We start from the raw sequence: 20,223 nt of genomic DNA, 5'->3' as shown, positions 1-20,223 counted from the left end.
TCCCTGTGTGAAATCTCTGATTTTAAATAATGCCTGTCTGTGGTGCATTTATTTTATTCGCCCCTGCTTTTCCCCCAGTCACCATTATCATCTCAGCATGTGCTGCTCAAGGGTTCTCCTGTGTCAACGGGCGAAAGCTCTGGATTTTTCATCTAATCGCTAGGCGTATTCCACAGGGCGCTGGCAGAAATGGGTCGTTTGCCCAAGCTTGGAGAAAGTAGGCTGATTTGGCATGTATTTGTACAGTATGTGAGCATTAGTATGTATATACAGTGGATATAAAAGGTCTACACACCCTTATGGAAAATGCAGGTTTTTGTGGTATAAAGCCAGAAATCAAGATAAATCATGTCAGACATTTTTCCATCTCTAATGTAACCTTGCAACCAACAAAATTCAAGATTCAAGAGAAAAACAAATAGATAGTTATTAGGAAAACTAATTTAAATGAAAAAACCTACATCACCCCCCCCCCCCCCCGAACTAATACTTTGTGAGTAAGTCTTTGTGAATAAGTCTCTATCAACTTTGCACACCTGCACTTTGCAGTTTTATCCCAATCTTCCTTGCAAAAAAGTTGAAGCTCCTGGGCTCTGAAAATGTCTGATAGGATTACATCACTTTATTAGCCATATACAATTTCTTGCATTAGGAATTTTGTCTTTTTCGCATACCCCAGCTTGCTCTCCCTGAGACACACAGACAGAGAGAAGCTTGGGGTCAGAGTGCAGGGTCAGCCATTGTACAGCAATGAGCATTGAGCAGCTGGGGTTAAGGGCCTTGCTCAGGAGCCCAACGGAGAAGGATTCCTCTGCTGGCCGCCAGATTTGAACCGGCAACCTTCCAGCCACAGGCGCAGATCCTTAGCCACAGAGTCATCCCGTTTGTCTTGATTTTTGACTTTATATCACAAAAAATTGCAATGTAGATAAGGGTGTGTAGACTTTCTATATATGTCTATTCGTCTCTACCTTTGAGCATTTCTTCATAATAGTTTAATAGAGGTGTTTCATTATGTGGTGTACGAGTTGGTGCCCAAACCAGTTTTGCATCTCCTCCTGGATTTGCACAGTGAGGGGCTAATCATCCATCCACATTCCCTCCCCACTTAAATGTTCATATCAGAGCTTTGAAACTAAATCCCCTGGACAGTGTGTTTGAAACCACATCAGCGCTGAATGTACTGTAGCATCTCGCTGACTGGAGAGTGACTGCACTGTCTGTCAGTGTACTCCCCTGAAACCGCAGATTCAAAAACAACAGGAGAATAAAGAGCAAAAAATAGAAGTATAAATAACTGAAAGTGATCTTTAAGGTAGTATAAAAGTTTCGTTGTGAACACAATTTTTCTGAATAGTTTTATTACTGAAATTGAGCTCTGTATAATGTATAGTTTAAGAATTTTAAATACATTTTTTTTTCAAATGAGAAATTGAGAAACATACATTGTTGTCATTAATGTGGAAATAGACTGTCATATTTAATGTCGTGGTATGTTTGGTGTGGATGGGATGCCCATCTTAATTTTTTTTTTTGTTTTGAGGCGAATATACAGTATTACAGAACATAAAGGATATTTAAGAACAGAAAACTGTTCTTTTTTATATCTCCAACGAATACATATTTAAATAAGTCCCAGAGTTCAAAACAAATTTTAGGATGACTTCCAAGATCTGAGAAGGAGGGTATATTGATTCTATGGGGTAAGATACCTGTTCATTTCATGTAGCTCACAGAACTTTCCAGTTATTTCAGTTGATGCAATTCAGATGAATCCTAATGTTCGTCTCTAGAGATTTCTCATCAGAAAATAAAGGCTTTGCAAGGTTATTTGGCAACCTGGAAGAACCAGACGAGTGCTATGGATAATTAGGACTGACATCTATCATATTTGTCTGCTGGAATGGCATACTGTTCTGTGTAGACTGTCTGGTAGTCTGGCATAAAATCCCTATAGTATAAATACTGCAGCTGAGAGTTTGCTTAACTGATTTAGAGAACACAAATCAATTCTACCTTCTCTAATAAGAAAAGTATATCTGAAGGGTCATGTATCCCTCTACTACTGCACAGAATTTTACATAAAATCGAAATGTCTATTTCCTCAGGGATATATACACTGATGCATTGCCCTGGTGAAATTCTTCCAATGATCTTTTCATATTACTGTATCTGTATGTACTGTAAAATTAATTCAGTCGTACTGGTGGGTACCAAATTTCTATTTCTCCAAAAGTGGGTTATTGCCACTTTTCTCTGTATCACTCTTATCTGTCGTTGAACAGGTTTGCTGATGCGCGCCCTTCAAAGTGCATTACAATATAACCTTTCAGCATTTCAGAACACTGCATACCTATGTACCTACAGTATACCTGTGCCATCTTAATGTCATAAGGGACTGCTGAAGTCGAATTCTTCTAAGTTTGAAGATTTTAGTGCATTGCATAATTTTCCTATCTTCTGTGACTCCTTTTTTTGTGTCTGTTTTCTTAGCATGCAGACCAGGTTTCTACAAAGCTTCTGCCCAAGATGCCTACTGCATGAAGTGCCCCCTTCACAGTTACTCCCACCAGGACAAGGCCACAGAGTGTGTCTGTGAGAGGGGCTACTACAGAGCGGAGACTGACCCAAGAGCTATGGCCTGCACAAGTAAGAAATGTCTGTTGAAAATGAAATGTAAAGGACATACTATGGACAACATCATTTTTATTTCACTTTTTTGCCTTAAACCATAGCTTTCAACTTCAAATACATATTAAAACAGCATAAGTACCTTATAAAGTAACAGGTTACATACATACACGTTTACTGTACATATCTTTTTTCCATAGAGCAGAGGGGTATATTTCTGTTTACCCTTATACTAACATTATATAGTTTGCACAAGTTTGTTCAATTTTAGGTTTGTGGATGAGAGTCGACAGATCATGTGCATTAACATACAGTATGGTTAATTCAAGTCACAGTTCTTAAACAAGTCCAAAGAAAGTACTAGCGTAGACTGCTCAATCTCCCGTGATAACACTCAGTGTAGAAGTGACGTGCCTGTGATGAATTATTATTACAGTTTTCCAACTGTATATTGAAGTGTTGAAAGTTTCTCCCCCTTGTTTAGTTTCTGAATGTGTTCCTGATAGTGATATAAACCGGGGGTGCTGAGTGAAAGCAACTACTGTACAGAAAACATCTGTTGTGATTCTCAGTGGGGAGGAAGAATTGCATGTGTTTAAAAAAGTAAGAAAAAGAACTGCTCCTTGATGTGCCATTCCACTGTGGGTGTGCTGACATTACAGGCAGGCTGATGTGGTATTATTGGCCTATTAGTGTCCATCAGCCTCCAAAGTGCACAGCAACGATTTTAATGAGGGTCTTGGGTTGCTGTACGAACAAGAAAGAAAAAAGGTTTCAATCAGACAACAGTGCTAAAAGGGTAGAGCTCTTCATTACCATGGGGTGTGAATTTTACCTCCATTTCTGTTTATCATGGACTGCAAAATCTAAACATACTTCGCCATCTCTCTTCAGCAGTTTAGGTACAGTATTGCATCTTAACATTTGAGAGGCATGTGCATTTCTAACAGTCTTTTCTTGTAGTGATTTCCATGAAAGAACAACTCAAAATAATGATATGATATGAAGAAAATGATATGAAGATTATTTCCAAAAAGCATAATCAAAACAGAAAACAAAACATACTGAGCATCAGAATAAATGTATCGTTTTATTTACATGCAGATTTTTGCCGGTCTTGTTCACCAGTGAGGGATTAGTGCATGGCTGCAGTAATGCAAACGTGGAACAGGACCGTGGCAATGAAGCTGAATTTTCTAACAAAGCTGTCGGTCTACTTCCTTATCCGCACCTCCGGTCAGGAGCTTTATGTAGCAATCAAAAGAATGAGATTGTGGGTATGGTACAGGCAGCAGAAGGTCTTGTCCATGGTGTTTCTGTGGTGTAAAGGCATCCATTATTTTTATGGCATCAGAAAATGAAACGGGTAATCTAATTTTAGCAATATTCAGCAGATGATAGTTAAGGACAGTTAGTAATGTGTTCAATATGTGATTCAAATAGTTCAAAATAAAATACTGCTCCCAGATGCGTCACCTTAGATTTTGCAGGAGGTCAAAAAAGTTTGATTTTGTCAGTTTTATCTGTTGCTGAGAATCTGTTGCACAGCTCCAGTCTTAAAAAATGAAAAACATTGACTTTTGAATGTCAGCAAGACACTTGTTTTAAAACATAAAAAGCATATGCATTACTGTCACTTGAACTAACAGAAGTATTAAGATCTTAATATCAATGCAAGATATTAATCAATGCAATATAATTCCTATCTGAATGAACCAGACTAATTAATTACATGAACCATTCCTTGAAATCTCACTGATAAAACTATGGTTTTAAAAATAATAAAAGAACTCTTAACACTAATGAGACTATAATATCACTTTCAGTATTGTTTGGCAGTTTAATTTGCCTGTTGTTGAGTAAGGGGCTCTAAGTTTGATCTTATTTTCCTAAAAAACATTAGAAAAATAAGTTCTCGCTAACCATAACATTTCATTGTACTCTAGAAAGAGCTGCTTCAGAACATCATAATGAATCTAATAGTGTATATTCATTTGTGTTCTGCCTTTATGTTTATATAAAAACATCTCAAAACTAATAAGCTAGTAGTTTCACAACAACACAAAAAGTAGGATTTGATTTTCTTTGTAGGATGAGTTTGTTTTATAAAGATTCTTAATTAAATAGTTTTCTCATTAAGAACACTGGGCAAGACATGAAAATGTGTTTATGCAGGGGCTGACTGCCAGCAAGCAACAATTATGTGTTGAAGTACAGACATAAATCGTGCCACTCTTCATGGAAATGCAAGATTGCACTGCTTTCATTAACATCAGCTACGATGTTAAAAGCATTGCATATTACTTTACTGAGGGTTGGGGTGGATATTACAGAAAGACAGCACTGGAATTAAACATGTCTGGTTAGATCTCAATGATTGGAGGTTTTGAACTGTTAAAGATAAGTTTGGAGGCAAATGTGATTGAACGGAGCAAATATATCAGAGCAAATTTGGCTGCACCTCAGGATTTCTGAACACAGTCTGAAGTCATAACACATTCCCAGTCAAACCAATGATTGCACTCTGGCAGTCCTTGGAGGAAGCAGTCTCAGTCATTCAGAACCAGTAAACACTGTAAAGCAGCGTGACCTTGGGAATTGATTTGAAAGGAGGAGGCTGGGCTTCATCAGAGAACTAATCAGCATAGAGAAGAAATAAGGTGATTCCTCCTCTGTTGGCTTTCATGAGATTTATTGAAATGCTGTTGAAAAAAAAAGAACAGCCTGATGATGGTCACATCACGGACAAAACCCTGGGTTAAAGGCTTTTTTGAAATAGTGTGAAATCTATAGCACACTATCATTAAAGTGCCATTTATTAGACTGTCAATAGCTTCTGCTTTTTTCCCCTCTGAATCCCTTCACTCTGAATCCCTAACACTGCTCAGCCTTCCTCTGTTCTAAGATCTAGTAGGTCTTCGCTCGGGAACAGTATAGTGGTGTAGACACCATCCTACAAAAAATCAGTTTCGCTCCAAAACCTATGGAATATATTTCAACTACTTGTGATCATGATTTCACAAAATATAAATCATACTATAATTTGATGTGCGACTCAATAACACATTTAACATGGAAATAAATTGTATTAATAATTTTCTTAACTGCTGTGAAAGGTTTCCTGCTGCCAGATCAAAACGACTTTAATTCATGAAATACATACTATACTGAATGCTAGAGAAGAGCCTTCACTGCTTAATTAATCCAGGATTATGAAAAAAATAATACGTCAAACCTGTTATTAATTTCCATGCTTGAAGATCCTCCATTAGGTTTCAAAACACTTCCTGTGAAATATTTTGTACCTGAGAATATTTGTAACATTTATTTTTATGTTTCAAAGAATATAAAAGTTCAACTGCAGCAAACTGGCAGGGAAAAAAATATTCTGCCCCTACTATACAAAAGTAGGTCTCTGTTTATTAAAGTCACAGGAGCCTACTGAAAGTCAAAACTCTAGGAAGCTGGCAAATGTCACGGTGCAGAAGTTGTTTCATTATTTGATGCTTTTTAAACACAAGAGCACAAACTGATGCCACGCTGGCTTTTGACAGACTCGGAGCCACGGAGCAGAAACACATCTTCCCTGAAAAATGTTTTTTTTTTTATTTTCTTTTTCAAGTTTGCCAGCGTAAAGAAATTTGAATCTGAGGCTCGTGTACCGACCAGGTCTGTCCTTTCAGAGGATCTCACCTGTACAGTATGTCATTCAGCACATACTCTTCAGCTCTGGTGCTGGTACTATATATTACTAAATCGCTAAACCCTGGGGTGTCTTACTGTGACTTTTCAAAGACATTTATTAAAAAACAGACCTCACGCACCAGAAAAGGTGAAGTCCCAGAGACTTTTAATTGAATTTTCTCATCAAGGGCCCTGGTGCTACCTTGTAATACTGACTGACTGTTGAACCTTTTGGCCTGGGTCGTCTTGTATGCCAACTGTACTCGTTGACTTGCTCGTTTGCAATGACCCGGCCGTCTCTCCCTTCCTCCACCCCCCTGCCCCCTCTCCCGCTCACGACAGGGCCGCCGTCCGCCCCCGAGAACCCGATCACGACCATCAACGAGACCTCCGTGACCCTGGAGTGGAGCCCGCCGCGAGAGAGCGGGGGACGGGGCGACGTCACCTACAGCCTCCACTGCAGGAAGTGCGCCGCCGACAGCAGGGAGTGCGGCCCGTGCGGGAGCGGCCTGCACTTTGTTCCGCGCCAGTTCGGCCTCGCGTACACCAAAGCCCAGGTCACTGACCTCCTCCCGCACACCAGCTACACCTTTGACATTGAGGCGCTGAACGGGGTGTCGGACCTGAGCCCCAGCCCTAAGCAGTACATTTCTGTCAACGTCACCACCAGCCAGACAGGTGGGCATCGCCGACGCGCACCGCATGGCACGACCGGTGGTCATCAGATAATGATCAGAAAGGTTTTCAGGTGATGCATGCAGTGAGTGCTTTGGTCTTACCCATTGGATTTAGTATCCTACACCATGTCTTTCTTTTTTTTTAAAGTGCTGATTGATTGAAATATCGCCATTAACACAATCCTGTAACACATGGCTGACCTGCCTTGTGTTGTATCCAATAAATATCCACTGTTTTCATCAATCATAATTTAATATTTTAATGGAACTAACTGAAAGCTTATTGCTATTCATTATAAATAAAAATGCCATTTGTTACCAGGAATCCATTATGTTTTTTTTTTTTAATCATCAGCAACAAATAACAGCATGTATTGAAACTCTTAGATTACTCAGCTGATAAGTATTCATGTTGTCTTTCCATTCAGTGCACTGTAACCTCTCCTTGTGATATTTAATTTTTTGGAATAATCCTAAATTTCCCACTTATATTTTTGGGGGTTTTGGGATGTTTTTATGTTCTTCCTCTTTTTAATTTCTTGTTTATCTTTTTGGGTGAGTTCTTTCTTTTTTCTGAATTCTAAATCCACTGCATTTCCCACACTCCCTTGAATAGTGTGACACTTTAAGGCACTCTGTAATATAAAAATCCTTTGTTCAAAATCAACAGTTTTAGGTAAAACTAGAGAAGGGTGATAGCTAATGTACCACAGTAGCCTTGGTAACCTGGGGATTATCACAGGGCTCCTTTCAACCTCAGGAAAGGAAGATTTAAATATGCATGAAGCATCATCAGCTTTTTACAAGAGCTTCGGAGAGTAATTTAAAATTTAAGGGGTGGCTAATTACCCAGTGTCAGCATCAGTGAGAGGAGCATGTCAGGAGTAAAGCTTCACGAAGACAGGTTGCAAAAACTATTACTTAAAAGGAAATTATTAAAGGGACAAATGTCAACCATGCTGTCGTTAAGCTGCTGATGACACAGAAAAAGTGTGAACAGGATAGCAATTTGTAAGAGCAATCGTGCGGTCGTTAATTAGGACGCTATCTGTGTAAATGCTGAGGTTGTTCAATTATTCTACACTTTAGGTGTCATCCCACAGTGTTAACTTGTGCTTGTGTAGTGTTGGATTGTTGATATAAAGTATAGCTGATATGGTGTCTCGGGCACATTGCTGTGTGATAATTAGCACACAGAACACATTTTCTTCATCTTTACTCCGTGTATAGTCAAGGACTATCAGCTAATATTAACCATAAAATACAAACCAGCAGAGGAAACGACATGGAAGTGCGTTTAAAACGGAGAACGGGAGGCACCTTTTCACACAAAGGGTTATGGGTCTATGAAACAAGTTGCCCAACCACGTTGTTGAAACTGATAACCTGACTTCCTTCCCAAAACAGCTGGATGAGACTTATATCCTTGATATTGATTATCTGCTAACCACCAAACAGGCTAGATGGGCTGAATAACCATGTTTTTACCATTTTATTCTCATTTTATTTTCTGATATTTCAGTGCAGTGACTTCTGTAAGAGCAATCTATTTTTCGTGCGCATTCCTATACAGTACAGGTGATTGCCAGTTGCTACTTCTCAAGAAGCGGCAAATCACGTTATTTTGTTCTTACAATTAATTTGAAAATATCCTTTCCCCGAAGCACCGGCTCTCTTTAATTATCGTTATCCATTGCTTCAATTAATTCACATTTCTGAGCACCTGCGAGCCAGTAAACAGAGCCTGCTTATGCTACCCCTTGTTGCAGTGAATGTAATCCTCAAGGAAAGGAAGACCAAAGACAGCATTACACTGGCTTGGCAGGGACCAGAGAGAGCCAACGGAGCCATTGTGGAATATGAAGTTATCTACTATGAGAAGGTCAGTCATTAGAGGAACAATTCCAGTATGCGTCTATTGATTGCTCACATGGGAAACTATCCTTTTCAACTGATTACCTACTGCAGCCTTTTGACCCTTATTAAAAGCAATCCCAATTATGTACAGATGGACGGTCTTTGCCTGTGTAATTGAGGCGCAAGGTCTGATCACGCTTTGGGGAATTACAGCATCGCTGTATCATTACTTCATAACCGAAGGCCAAGTCTTATTTATTATTAAAATACATATAGATATCCCATGATGTTAACCTGCTACATTTTAGTGGTTCAGCTCATGAGATCTTACAATGTGGTGTATGAAGCAAAAATGTGTTTTGGTGAAGGTCTGGGACTATATGCACGCACATTAAAAGAGCCTCCAAGAAAATCTATTTTTGTGATTTACTACAGTGTATATAGCCTGATCCTGTTTAGATGTCACCCAGCAAGTCTCCATTGTCTGTCCCCTTATTAGTACCTTGCTGTGAGAAGTTGGAAGTTATAAAGCACGCCATGAGGAGGTGTTTAATGAGGGGAGGGCTGCTGATTTATGCAGGTGATTATAAGATATGGCTGTAAGATTTAGCACACAGATGGGGTCCCTGGCAATGTGGCTTTTGGCAGCTGCTGTAAAGAGCTGTGTGCTTGCAGTACTCGAAATCAGTACTCTCACCAAAGCATGGGCAACATGTTCTTTTACTTTTAGGCTGTAATACAAAGTGTTGCTGGGCTGTATCTCTTCAGTGCTAAACTGGAGCACCGTTTTAACAGATGGATGCAACTTCCTGTAAGAGTTTGTAAAAATACTGTTTAATGTAAAGCTAATGAACCACATGTGAGGATGCAAATTTCTCTATGACACCTATTTATAATTGATCTTTAGGTCACTATTAATATACTATTTTGAATACATAAAACATCCGTTTCGATGTGTGTGATAACTATAAAGGAACTTGACTGAAAACAATACTTTGCTAGTTGCAGAGAATGTGCTCTCACACAGTGAAATTTCCCTTTCTCAGTGTTTCAGACATCTTCATGAATGAAACATTATATTCATGTTTCCTCTATGAGACTGCTGTTTTCCCCATTGCATCTTCTGTATGGGACTGAATAATCTTTAGGACATTAGTTTAGTGACTTATGAATTTAAATAGTAGGAATGACCTTAAATTGTAGGTGTCCTATTGGCATATAATGAGGAGAACAGCTGTTAAACATTGCACAAAGATGAACAATGTAGGATGTCGGGACAAACAAATCCCACAGCTGACTTAAAATGGTGGCTGTTCACCTGCTGAAATAATAAGTCATGCAAATTGGTCTGCAGACCTTGACTCATAATGCAAACTTCCTATCCTGCATCTTATTGAAATTATGTAAAGCAATAGTATTTCCCTTACGGGTACTGTATGTTGGATATTGATTTTTCTTCAGGGTAAACCTGCTTGTAACGCTAACCTATACACCTTAATAAAGGCTCTTTTTATTTAAAAAATGTTTCCATCTATGTCACAGCTTAACGACAGGTAAGAGGAGTTAATATAGTTCTTTCCTTTTGATGTGATGTGTCGTGTTCTGGAATGCATCGACACATGGAATTGAATGGAAGGCCTCAAAGGCTTTTTCAATCTGCCTGTGCCCTCAGAATCAGAGAGATCAGAATTACACAGTCCTGAAGACCAAGTCTAACAGCATGACGGTGGACGGGCTGAAGCCAGGCACTACCTATGTGTTCAGGGTGAGAGCGCGCACCGATGGGGGCTATGGGAACTATGGAGGAGAGATTGAACTGGAGACGAGCCATGAAGGTGAGCCTTTCTAACGCCGGGTGAAACCAAGTGACTGACGGATTGTCAGTTTGGGTGTAGAAGAGTGCTTCTTCCCGTAGGAGTCACTGAAGTGGTCAGCTACTTTTTCTAATTTTAGATTTGTTTTCATATCTGATAGGGAACCAGAAATATATTATCTCTGAGGGCTGAGGGGAATATTAAGAAATAGAAATACAGAGATTATTTATGAGAGAATGAACCATGGGAATATATTTTTGTTTTAGTTTGCATTAGTTTAAAGATTTGCACTGTCCTAGATTCTCTGTTGTTTTCATTACATTGCATCTGTTAAAAGATTTTTTTTTCCTGATGGGTATAGTAATGTTACAATCAGACCAGCGCTCTCATCTCTGTCAGAGTTTTGTGAGCAATCTGTAAAATAACTGCAGAGAGCAGAATGCATGTACAGTAGCTTGGGGTTTTAAGTGAAAGCTTTTCTTTTTGGCAGGTATGACATAAAAATGAAGATACTTTTTTATAGATATTTTTTGCAGGATATTAGGAACAAATCTGCATCTCTGATTGGCTATTTTGTACATCACTTGTCATGTATTTGTCAGATTGTGAGAAATTGTTTCACATTCCTTAGCTTTGTTTCACTTTGAAATAGAGAATGGAAATTGTATGCGCAGTGCTTATACTGTATTTAAATGGTCAAAGGACCATTTCATTATTTTAGAAATAAGTGCCTTAAAGTAAACGATTTAGAGCTGGTCTGTGTTCTGGACAATTGCTTTCTTGTTTACAAATCTATATTTATTATACAGTATATTTATATTTATTAGTTCCTGCATAAGTAGAATTGCCCACTTAAATCACAATTTACATCTTTTTTTGCTTCAATCTTTTCTTCTGTCAGAGTACAGTCCTTGTTTGGACTGTGCTGAGTATTCTTCCTCATTCTGCGTTTCATTTCCCTTCTTTCTTGTGTAAATAAGTGTCTGATTGCAGATGTGCCTGTGCCAAGGCCAAGGCTGAATAACACAATGCAGAAGAAGGCATTAGTATAATCCTCATCAATTCTTGGACCTGTACTGTAACTTTTTCTTCACTCCTCACAGACATGCTTGCTATTGGTGACCCCAACCAGCCGACTATCCTTGCCGTGTCAATTGCAGGAGGAATTGTTCTGCTCATATTTCTTGTGGCATGCTTTGTTGTGAGTGGGAGGTAAGCTTTGGTTTCCTTATTTCTTTTATCCTGTCACCAAGATTTAATGAACGCTCTTTGAGGGCTTATTTCATTGTATTATGTTTGACGGCTCATATGGCAGAGACGCTGTGAGTATGGTGTCCAGAAAAACGCTATATAAGTGTAAGGAATTATTAGTATAAGTATTATAAAATAAGTGCCTCCATTCAGATCAGGTGAGGTTGTAAGTTAATCTAAAAGCTTCGGGACTTTTACCATGGGAGACCTGTCTCTGACATCTTTGTCCTAGCCGTCAATGAACAGAAATCCACTTTTTAAAACCTGTGATGTGTTTCAAACCTTTGTACCTTTGTAAGAGTCAGAGACAGTCAAAAGCGAATAGGAGCAAATTTAGGTAGCAGCACTTTGTGGAGTATGGTGAGATTTCTAATGGCTCAGATCTGCCTTACATCTCTCTAAAGCCCATCCGCTTTCTTTAAACACTGCTTTCAGAGGCTGAAAAGCTGAAACCAGACCAAAAAGCTGAACAGTGGCAGATGGAACAAGGGTTTAGCCTAAGAGTGAACCTGAATTCTGAGTATGGAGCAGTCCAAAGGCAATCAGTCCTCAGTGTAACAGCCATTGGGCAGTTATTCAGAGTCGCCTTTTGGAATCCTTCCCTTTATCACAAGAAAAAAAAGAAAATACAGAGAACAAAACAGAATTATATCTATTTATTTCTGGAATTAATATGACAAGGAGAGCAGTGCGTAAGTGCCACATCAAAGCAGACTCTGGCTGTGTTTGCTGAAGGGAGGGCTGTGACCATGGCAGCCCTCTCACATCACGCACCATTCTGTGACCACTCTTTCAGCTCTGACTCAGGGCTTTATCAGCATCTCATTGACGGCCGAGTCACTCAAAGTAATGATACAATTAATAAATATACGGATAACAGGCAAGAGGTTCTGCACACACCCTGATTAGAACTAATCTTGGACTGCCGAACTTTATTTCAAGTAAACAACTTTTGCAGTATAGTTCATCTGAGCCTCTGGAACCAATCGGCAGAGAAATAATTAAAATCAGTAACATGAAAGGAGGTAGATGTGCTGTACATTTGGAACCTAAATCTCTTCCTCTTGTGTGAAACCATTCTTTTGTTCATAATCTGTGGGAACTCATTTACAGTATAGTAGCACATCAAGAAGTTCTCTTCAATCCACAGAAGAAAAAAATTGGTTCTATAAAGTGGCAAAAAAAATAGATTGATGTGTACAACAGCAGTGTCTTCAATGGGGATGAATCCCCAGGTCTAAATCCTCTATTGCACTGCAAGTAAGAATAGTATTAAACTCACGCTTGCTAAAAAGAAGAGACGCGCCGCTTGGATTCTTTGGTGAGCTTCCCCTTGAATTTGTATGTACTGTTTTATTTATTTCATTTTTATTTAATAAAAGCTTTCATTTATTATGAATTGCTAAATAGACTGTATGTGATCTTCCAGCCATCCAATTTAAATCCACTTGTCCTGGTGAAACCTGGAGAATGTTTGTGAAGTTTGTTTCACTTATTTAGTAGATACAGTACAGTCCTACATGTTCCCAAAATAAGATGTCCCTGGGAGAATATGAGGGATTACTGATTCAAATATTCAGAATTCTTAAACGCATTGACAAGATCAGCTGTAATTATGGACTTATTCAGAATTAAAGATTAAACACAAATCAGAGGACAGAATTGCAAATTAAGGGAAAGTGCATTAAAGACTCAAAACAGCAGGCACATATTTTACTATCCAGTTTTTTAAGCTAACAAACCATGTTGTCAAAGCTAATATCCTACTGTAGCTCATTTCAAGACATGGCTCAATGTATTGCTTGGATCAATGAGCCACTAGTTATAGCATTTACTCTGACATGAACATTAACTTTTCCTCTGTGCTAAAGATATCTATTGGTCTTATATACACATCTATGTACAACTTTAAACCTACATCTGTACTGGTTTTAATATATTGACCCAGTTTTAAAGGAAAGGGAGGCCTGTTTTCCTTATTGCTCACTAGGTGATTAAGTTTTTTTTTCTCACTAATAGAGTAGTGTGGTTCTCGTAGATGCAGTGTCTGGCCAAGGTACACAACGCCCTCTCTCTGAGTTAACCCTGCAGATCAAGCATTGCTGAGACAGAATTCTCCTGGTCAGGTCAGGAGGTTCAGAGGTCATGATTAGTCCTGTTTCACTTGGATTTGCTGCTTCTAAACTTCTTTTAAGAGATCTAGCGGTGATCTAGAGGTGATCTCAACCTCCTGTAGTGTACTATGGGACTTTCTGACTGTCCTTTGCCACAGTGGTACAAATCACCAGCCTTTTTAGTGTCTCTTTGTGCTCTGTATTAGCCTTAGTGTTTCGATCTAGTGGTGCTACATTAAATCTCCCTGAACACTCTGTGCTTTTCAATAGTACACACAAGAAAATTAAACTCTGTATCTTGTGAAACACGGTATAATTAATGAAATATGTCTGTGTTCCTTTCCAGGTCCAGGACCTAATTTTATGTTTCTTGTAAAATCATTAAAATTGATTGAAGGTTATTACCTATCAGCCCAAGCACCCCATTCAGTATTGATTGCACAGGGACCTAATCAGCATGGATTCTCATATACTATACCTCTTGCACATAAATACATTTTACAGTTTAATTCTATGTGCTTCCTAAGAACAAAGGTGTGCTGGAATACAGATGTGGCAAGATAGGAGTCATGATCAGAAATAAAAGCCGTAGCTCATTAGTAAGAACTGAGGGGAGCACAGAATTCGAAGGAAAGCAGATGGAAAGCAATTACAGCTTACTAGAGAGGTGCTAGACAAACTAGGTGCTAACCAGGTTTTACAGGAAAGTCGATACATCTTCATAAATTACACAGGCTTCCTTTTTTCATTTAGTGAAAAATCGGGAGTGTGTGTGTGTGTTGGTGAAGGAGGTGGGGGAGTGTTACTCTTTGGGAGCTGAAAGCAGACTGGAAAGCGAAAGGTGAAAAGATTTTTTCTTCGTTTGTGTCCTCTTGATGAAGGACATCTAAAGATCCTCAAAACATGCACTGTGATTGCAGAGGGTGTTCTCAAAAGATCAAAGCACATGTCTGAGAAATAAAGAGAAAGAGCACTGTTTGGTGCAATTTGAGCTGGGTGCTCAATTCCCAGAGCGGCTGGGGTTCAGGAAGTCGGAGAGAGTCTAATATAAGACTTGTTGGTTGCTTACATTTTGCGGATGTCTTTGTAAAGCTATAGATCTTCAGACTCTGAGTCTTTTCCATTCCCTGCACTGTCCGCTTTATCTTGCTGAGGTATGGCCAAGCCCATGGGATCCCAGGTTTTGCACAGATGTAGCACTGATTTCCCATCTGCTTTGGGGAGTCTGGATATCTCGTGGCTCTTGTACAGATGAATGTCAGCTCCTAAGTCCTGAACTGCTGCTAATTACCCTGTAAAACCCAAGTCTTTCTTTTCGTAGCATGGGAACAGAAGGGAAAAGCAGTTCAGTTCAGACACCTCAACTTAGATGCTGTAGAAAGATGCCTTAAAATTATTCTGTAAATGTCCTGGAAGTTTATTTTTGTAACATAAATCTCTTTCAGGTATTTAACGTTGAAGCAGATTAGATGCGTGTGTGAGTTATGCTGTAGAAGAATGGACCTCATAGCTTTAGATGTGTTGCCAGTCGCAGTTATAGGGGCAAAATAAGTTGATTTCATTCCGTAATAATAAATGTATTAGTAAATGTGAGTGCAGAACTTGCTATGAAAAAAGGAAGTGTCTCTGTCCTATTTTAGTATCCTGCTTAAAAGCTATATTTCACTTCAATTGATGGATTAATTCTGCCATTCTTTCTTGTACAAATATGTTGTAAGATCACTAAATATTGCTGTTAGCATGTAGTTATTTAATTTTGATTTGTGTTCTGCTGCAGGAAAAAAATATCTTTTAATTGCCACTATATGGTAAATTTATTTTGCAATTAATTTCAACAAAGGATAAATAATTTCAGGTTAAGCCTCTGTTGATTAGAGGTAAATTAATACATATTTGGTTGTTTTTTTATTTTTTGCAAAGCAAATGTTGACAGTTTAATTCTTTGCAGTTGTTGGTACTAAGAAGGAAATGATCTGAGTCGGCCTTCTTACATGTTGTTTAAAATAGGGAAGCTTTTAGAGTGGATTCCAAGTTTTAAATGTCAAACAGTTCTGGCTCCACAGCTTTTTGAGGACAGGAGAATAATTAAACATGGCTTAATATTCAAAAACTACACAGCACATAGAGTGTGTTTTCACAGCTGTTATATTTCTTAAATTCTTTTTCAGTTGTCGTGCACAGTCTATTGGAAACATTTCTCCAGTAGATCCTGCTAAGACAGTATTTGAACCCAGTATGCAGACAACTAATTGGGGCTGAGAAAAGAAACTAAAACCGTAAGAGACAGTATCATTAAAGAATTTCTGCACAACTTTTGCAGTTTTAATTTGCCTGTTAGCCTTCAGGCAGAGTGTCTCAGAGAGGTACGAAAGCACCAGCAACTGGCAAATAATATCGATAGCAGATGGCTGGTGTTCATTGTGCCGTTTCTCCCTTTTTACTCAAGAAGCAATTAAAATATGTCAGTTCATTGATAATGACTTAGTTTATACTTGGTTACCTTGTTGGAATATTTTCCTATGCTTGACAAATGTTGATGTGGAGAGCGCAGGTGTTCTTTCTACCACTTAATGGATGCGCATCATCTGCAAGACTAGAAAGCCATCAGGAAGTTTAGACTACTTTTTTTGCTGTTTTCTTAGTGTGCATTTTGAAATGAATGTCTTGAACGTGCCTATGCAGTGCGGCATTTAGCAGGTTCTGGATGGGTATGCAGATACGTTTTTTGTAGTCCCTCCATACCGTATGTTGAAAGCCATTACTTAAGGACTGCAAGGTGCCAAGGTTGTTAGCTCTGCTGCCAAACAATTCCTGGATTCTGGAGTCAGTTCCAATTTGAAATCACCTGGCTCTGTGAAGTTTTGCTTGTGCTCCCAGTGTTTTCTTCAGTACACAGGTTTCCCCCCACCCCTCAAACAAATGCAAGTTGAGTTTCTTTGACTGTTTGAAAATTGTTGGGGTGGGGGTTGCTGCTTTGGTTGCTAATAATTGATCCAGGGTTCCTATCCAAGGACCAATTAGTTATTAACTATCCAAACGAGTTGGATAGACTGAATGGCCTGCTCTAATTTGAAACCTTTGCTATGTTCTTATGGTTGTGTAACCAGCACTGGCTTTGTAGCTACAGAGAAACACAACCATAATGAGCACAATGGATCGAATGGTTTACTCTCGTTTGTGACCTTCTTGATGTTCAGATGTTAAGTATCCTTGTATTGCACAGCTTTTACAATAATAAGGAGAGGCAAGAGAAAAGAAAACATTCCAGGCTCATTTCTTTGGGCTAAAACAGAAAACGTAGGATGAGCTACTGTATCATTCTAATTGTAGATTAAATTGGCAGGATGATTTTCCTGACTTTTGATTTATTTCTTCAAACATTTTCTCATCATAAATTGTTCCCTAAGAAGACTACTACTGTACTGTATGTTCTACAAGCCTCGGGATACGATTGCTTACGTTCAAGATAAAACATCTGGCTTAATGCACTGTGGGTATATTAAAATAATGTTAGAGAACTGAAAATAATATTTAAAAAATACCAAAACAAACCCACTCAAAGCTGATCACTGTTAGGCCATATGTTACTTCCAGTGGCTATCAAAAGTATTCACCCCCTTGGACTTTGTCACATTTTATTGTGTTACTACTGTATATGGAATCATCATGTATTAAGTTGGGATGTTTTGCTATTTATTGACACAAAACACTCTATAATGTCAAAGTGAAAAAATAGAGATTCTCCTAAATTAATTAGAAATATAAAACAGAAAATAACTGAATGCTCTTTATTAACTTGTATTCTTATATAAAGGCAGCTTATATTCCCCAAATGTGTGGCTATGGTGCTGTGCACCATGCTTTCTTTAGTGTGGTGAGAATGTGAAGTATTTCATTTCTCATGTAGTTTCTAAAGGCATTTGACTAATGTTCAGAGGTTCAAGAGCAATGAGTCCCTGTGATGAAATCCTTGCTAGTGGCTGTTTTAACTGCAGTATATTCAGTACATCGGGTATAGCTGGGAGTAACAAAGCTTCTGTATTTCAGAATGTAAATTATTTAATGGATTTCTTTTCAAAATCTGATGTGGCATTACCTACAGTCCTATGTGTCCTAGACTTGGATCTTTCTAGACACAGTATAACTGCACTTTTATGACAGCTCGGTGCTCCACAGTTTTTTTTTTTCGTATAAGGCTACAAAGGATTGTAAACTAACTAGATACTTGGCAAAAAATGGAATCCAACCCAGCTAAATGAATCACAAAGAGGAGTAGTTGTGGCAGGTGCCCTGCTCACCTCATTGATCACTCATCTGATTTGTTCTGAGCTTCAGGGCTGCGATGCCCAACAGGAATAGGAGACAGTACTGCGCAGCAGGTACAGAACCACAGGTATTCTAATTAATAAACGTAGCCCCTTTGCTTGATAGCTCTAGTAAGGTTATTATTAAATTCTCAAAGGCCTCAATTGTACCAGAGAAACTGGCTGTTTTGCCAGTAGTTTTGTTAAACTTTGAACGGAGTACATAATATAATAAATATAGAAAATATAAAACCTAAAGGAAGACAAATTTTCAGACATCCTGACTTTTATCTGTTGTGCCTATACTGTAGTTGCTGTAACAAAGCTTTATTAAATTAAATGTATTCACACATATTCTATAGACCAAACCATTGATGTATTAGATCTAATGTGATTTATTATCATTACTGTGCTAATAATCTGCTTTCTTAAAATTGCAATGCACTTTACATGATCAGAATGAAAAGAAGATAAAATGTCATAAATCCAGTAAAGGATTATAGCATACAAAGCTGGGGATGCACAAACTGAAGAATTGAATGATCATTTTTTTCTGAGTAGAAGCTTAGACTTTTTGCATAATAGCTTGTTTTATCATCCACTTCATTGTTATATTTCAAAAAGAGGTTTTTCAGTCATCTGATGAACTGTTTTAAGACTATAATGATTACGTACTTTGCGTTTTCCCTTAGCTCTTTAACAGAAATAAAGGCTGTGTCGTTGATTAACATTAATCTCCAGGCCCACTCATTCTGATTAAAGTCCTGAAATAAAACAGCAATTTCTTTGGTCCAGCTCCATCTTATTAGCTGCAAGTCACACAAGAGATGAATAGAAATTGTCTGATCTTAAAGTGTTCTCCCTTCCATACAAATTGAGGCCATTTTAGTGTAACCAAGGGATTATTAAGATTGTGCTATGAGAGGAGGCATTAGCGATACATGTTTTTAATATTAAATTCTGAAAACATCATTAATACTACTTTTCTAAGAAAGGTCGCTCTTTTTTGCAGTATCAGTAATGTATCCAGTGCAAGTACATGTTTGCCTGTGTGGCATTCTGAAATGCTTATTTTTTATTGAAAGAAAATCCTTGGTTTCCTCAATCATGACACTGCACTGCATCCTCTTTCAGGAACTCTGTTCATTATGAAATGTAGTGTATTTTAAATATAAATTAAATGTAAGTTATTGGAACCTTCCCCTTGAATAGCTGCACTAATCTACAAGTCTGTGAATGAGTGTCCCTGAATTTGGAATGCCTGGTGTTTCACTGGAAATTGTACAAAACTACAGCAGCTAGAGTCTGTATGAGAATGATTAAAACATTTCCTTCTGTTATTTTATTCATTTCCAATGACCTTACTGAATAGTAGAAGAATGGAGTCTGTAATCAAAAATATATACATGGATTTACACACTTTCTGATTCCTTTAATTACACACGTGCTATTTTTTTGCCTTTTTTGACTTATAATGGTTCAGTCTTTGTAATTTGAGAGGGTTATCCCAACTTTTATATCGACATTCTGTATCATAATTATCTACTGCCTGGAAGAAAGCACCTTGTTCTTAGAATAAAAAGGAAGCCAGACGCTTTAGATGTGAAAGCTTTTTAAAAGTATAAAAATGCATACCTGTAGCACATTGATATTGATGTTCCAGTCATTCTGCAATGCTAGGTCTTTTCTGTGTTTGCATTAAGGTGCTTGACGGGCATCCATTAGAATTGAATAAGTACAGAGTTTGATAGTTCAGTATTCCTGCAAGCTGTACCATTTGTAATTTTTTTCAGGCGACGTGTCAGATGATTGAGGTTTTTTTTTTTAATTTGGTTTTCCTTGAAAGGTCTTGATAATCGAGATGGTGGGTCAGAAGAGATGGGTTGATGAG

At 38.2% G+C, this 20,223-nt stretch overlaps 1 protein-coding gene across 3 annotated transcripts in view; it reads left to right on the top strand.

Annotated features, from left to right (window-relative positions):
- The window catches only part of epha4b (eph receptor A4b), a 113,175-nt gene that overhangs the window by 54,911 nt on the left and 38,041 nt on the right, over positions 1-20,223 (top strand). For all 3 annotated transcript variants that reach the window (XR_001480125.2, XR_001480126.2, XM_006637683.3), the window contains exons 4-8: positions 2,494-2,649; positions 6,658-6,993; positions 8,762-8,874; positions 10,522-10,684; positions 11,767-11,875. Coding sequence is in view for 1 of the 3 variants with exons in the window: in XM_006637683.3 (XP_006637746.2) it covers positions 2,494-2,649; positions 6,658-6,993; positions 8,762-8,874; positions 10,522-10,684; positions 11,767-11,875 (877 nt within the window). In the remaining 2 variants the exon portion in view is untranslated. The remainder of the gene's footprint in view (positions 1-2,493; positions 2,650-6,657; positions 6,994-8,761; positions 8,875-10,521; positions 10,685-11,766; positions 11,876-20,223) is intronic.

Source organism: Lepisosteus oculatus, chromosome 13 (assembly GCF_040954835.1).
Source record: "Lepisosteus oculatus isolate fLepOcu1 chromosome 13, fLepOcu1.hap2, whole genome shotgun sequence".
In the NCBI taxonomy this organism is placed as follows: Eukaryota; Metazoa; Chordata; class Actinopteri; order Semionotiformes; family Lepisosteidae; genus Lepisosteus; species Lepisosteus oculatus.
The sequence above is the reverse complement of the archived record's forward strand: the minus strand, read 5'-3'. Positions and strand labels throughout refer to the sequence as shown.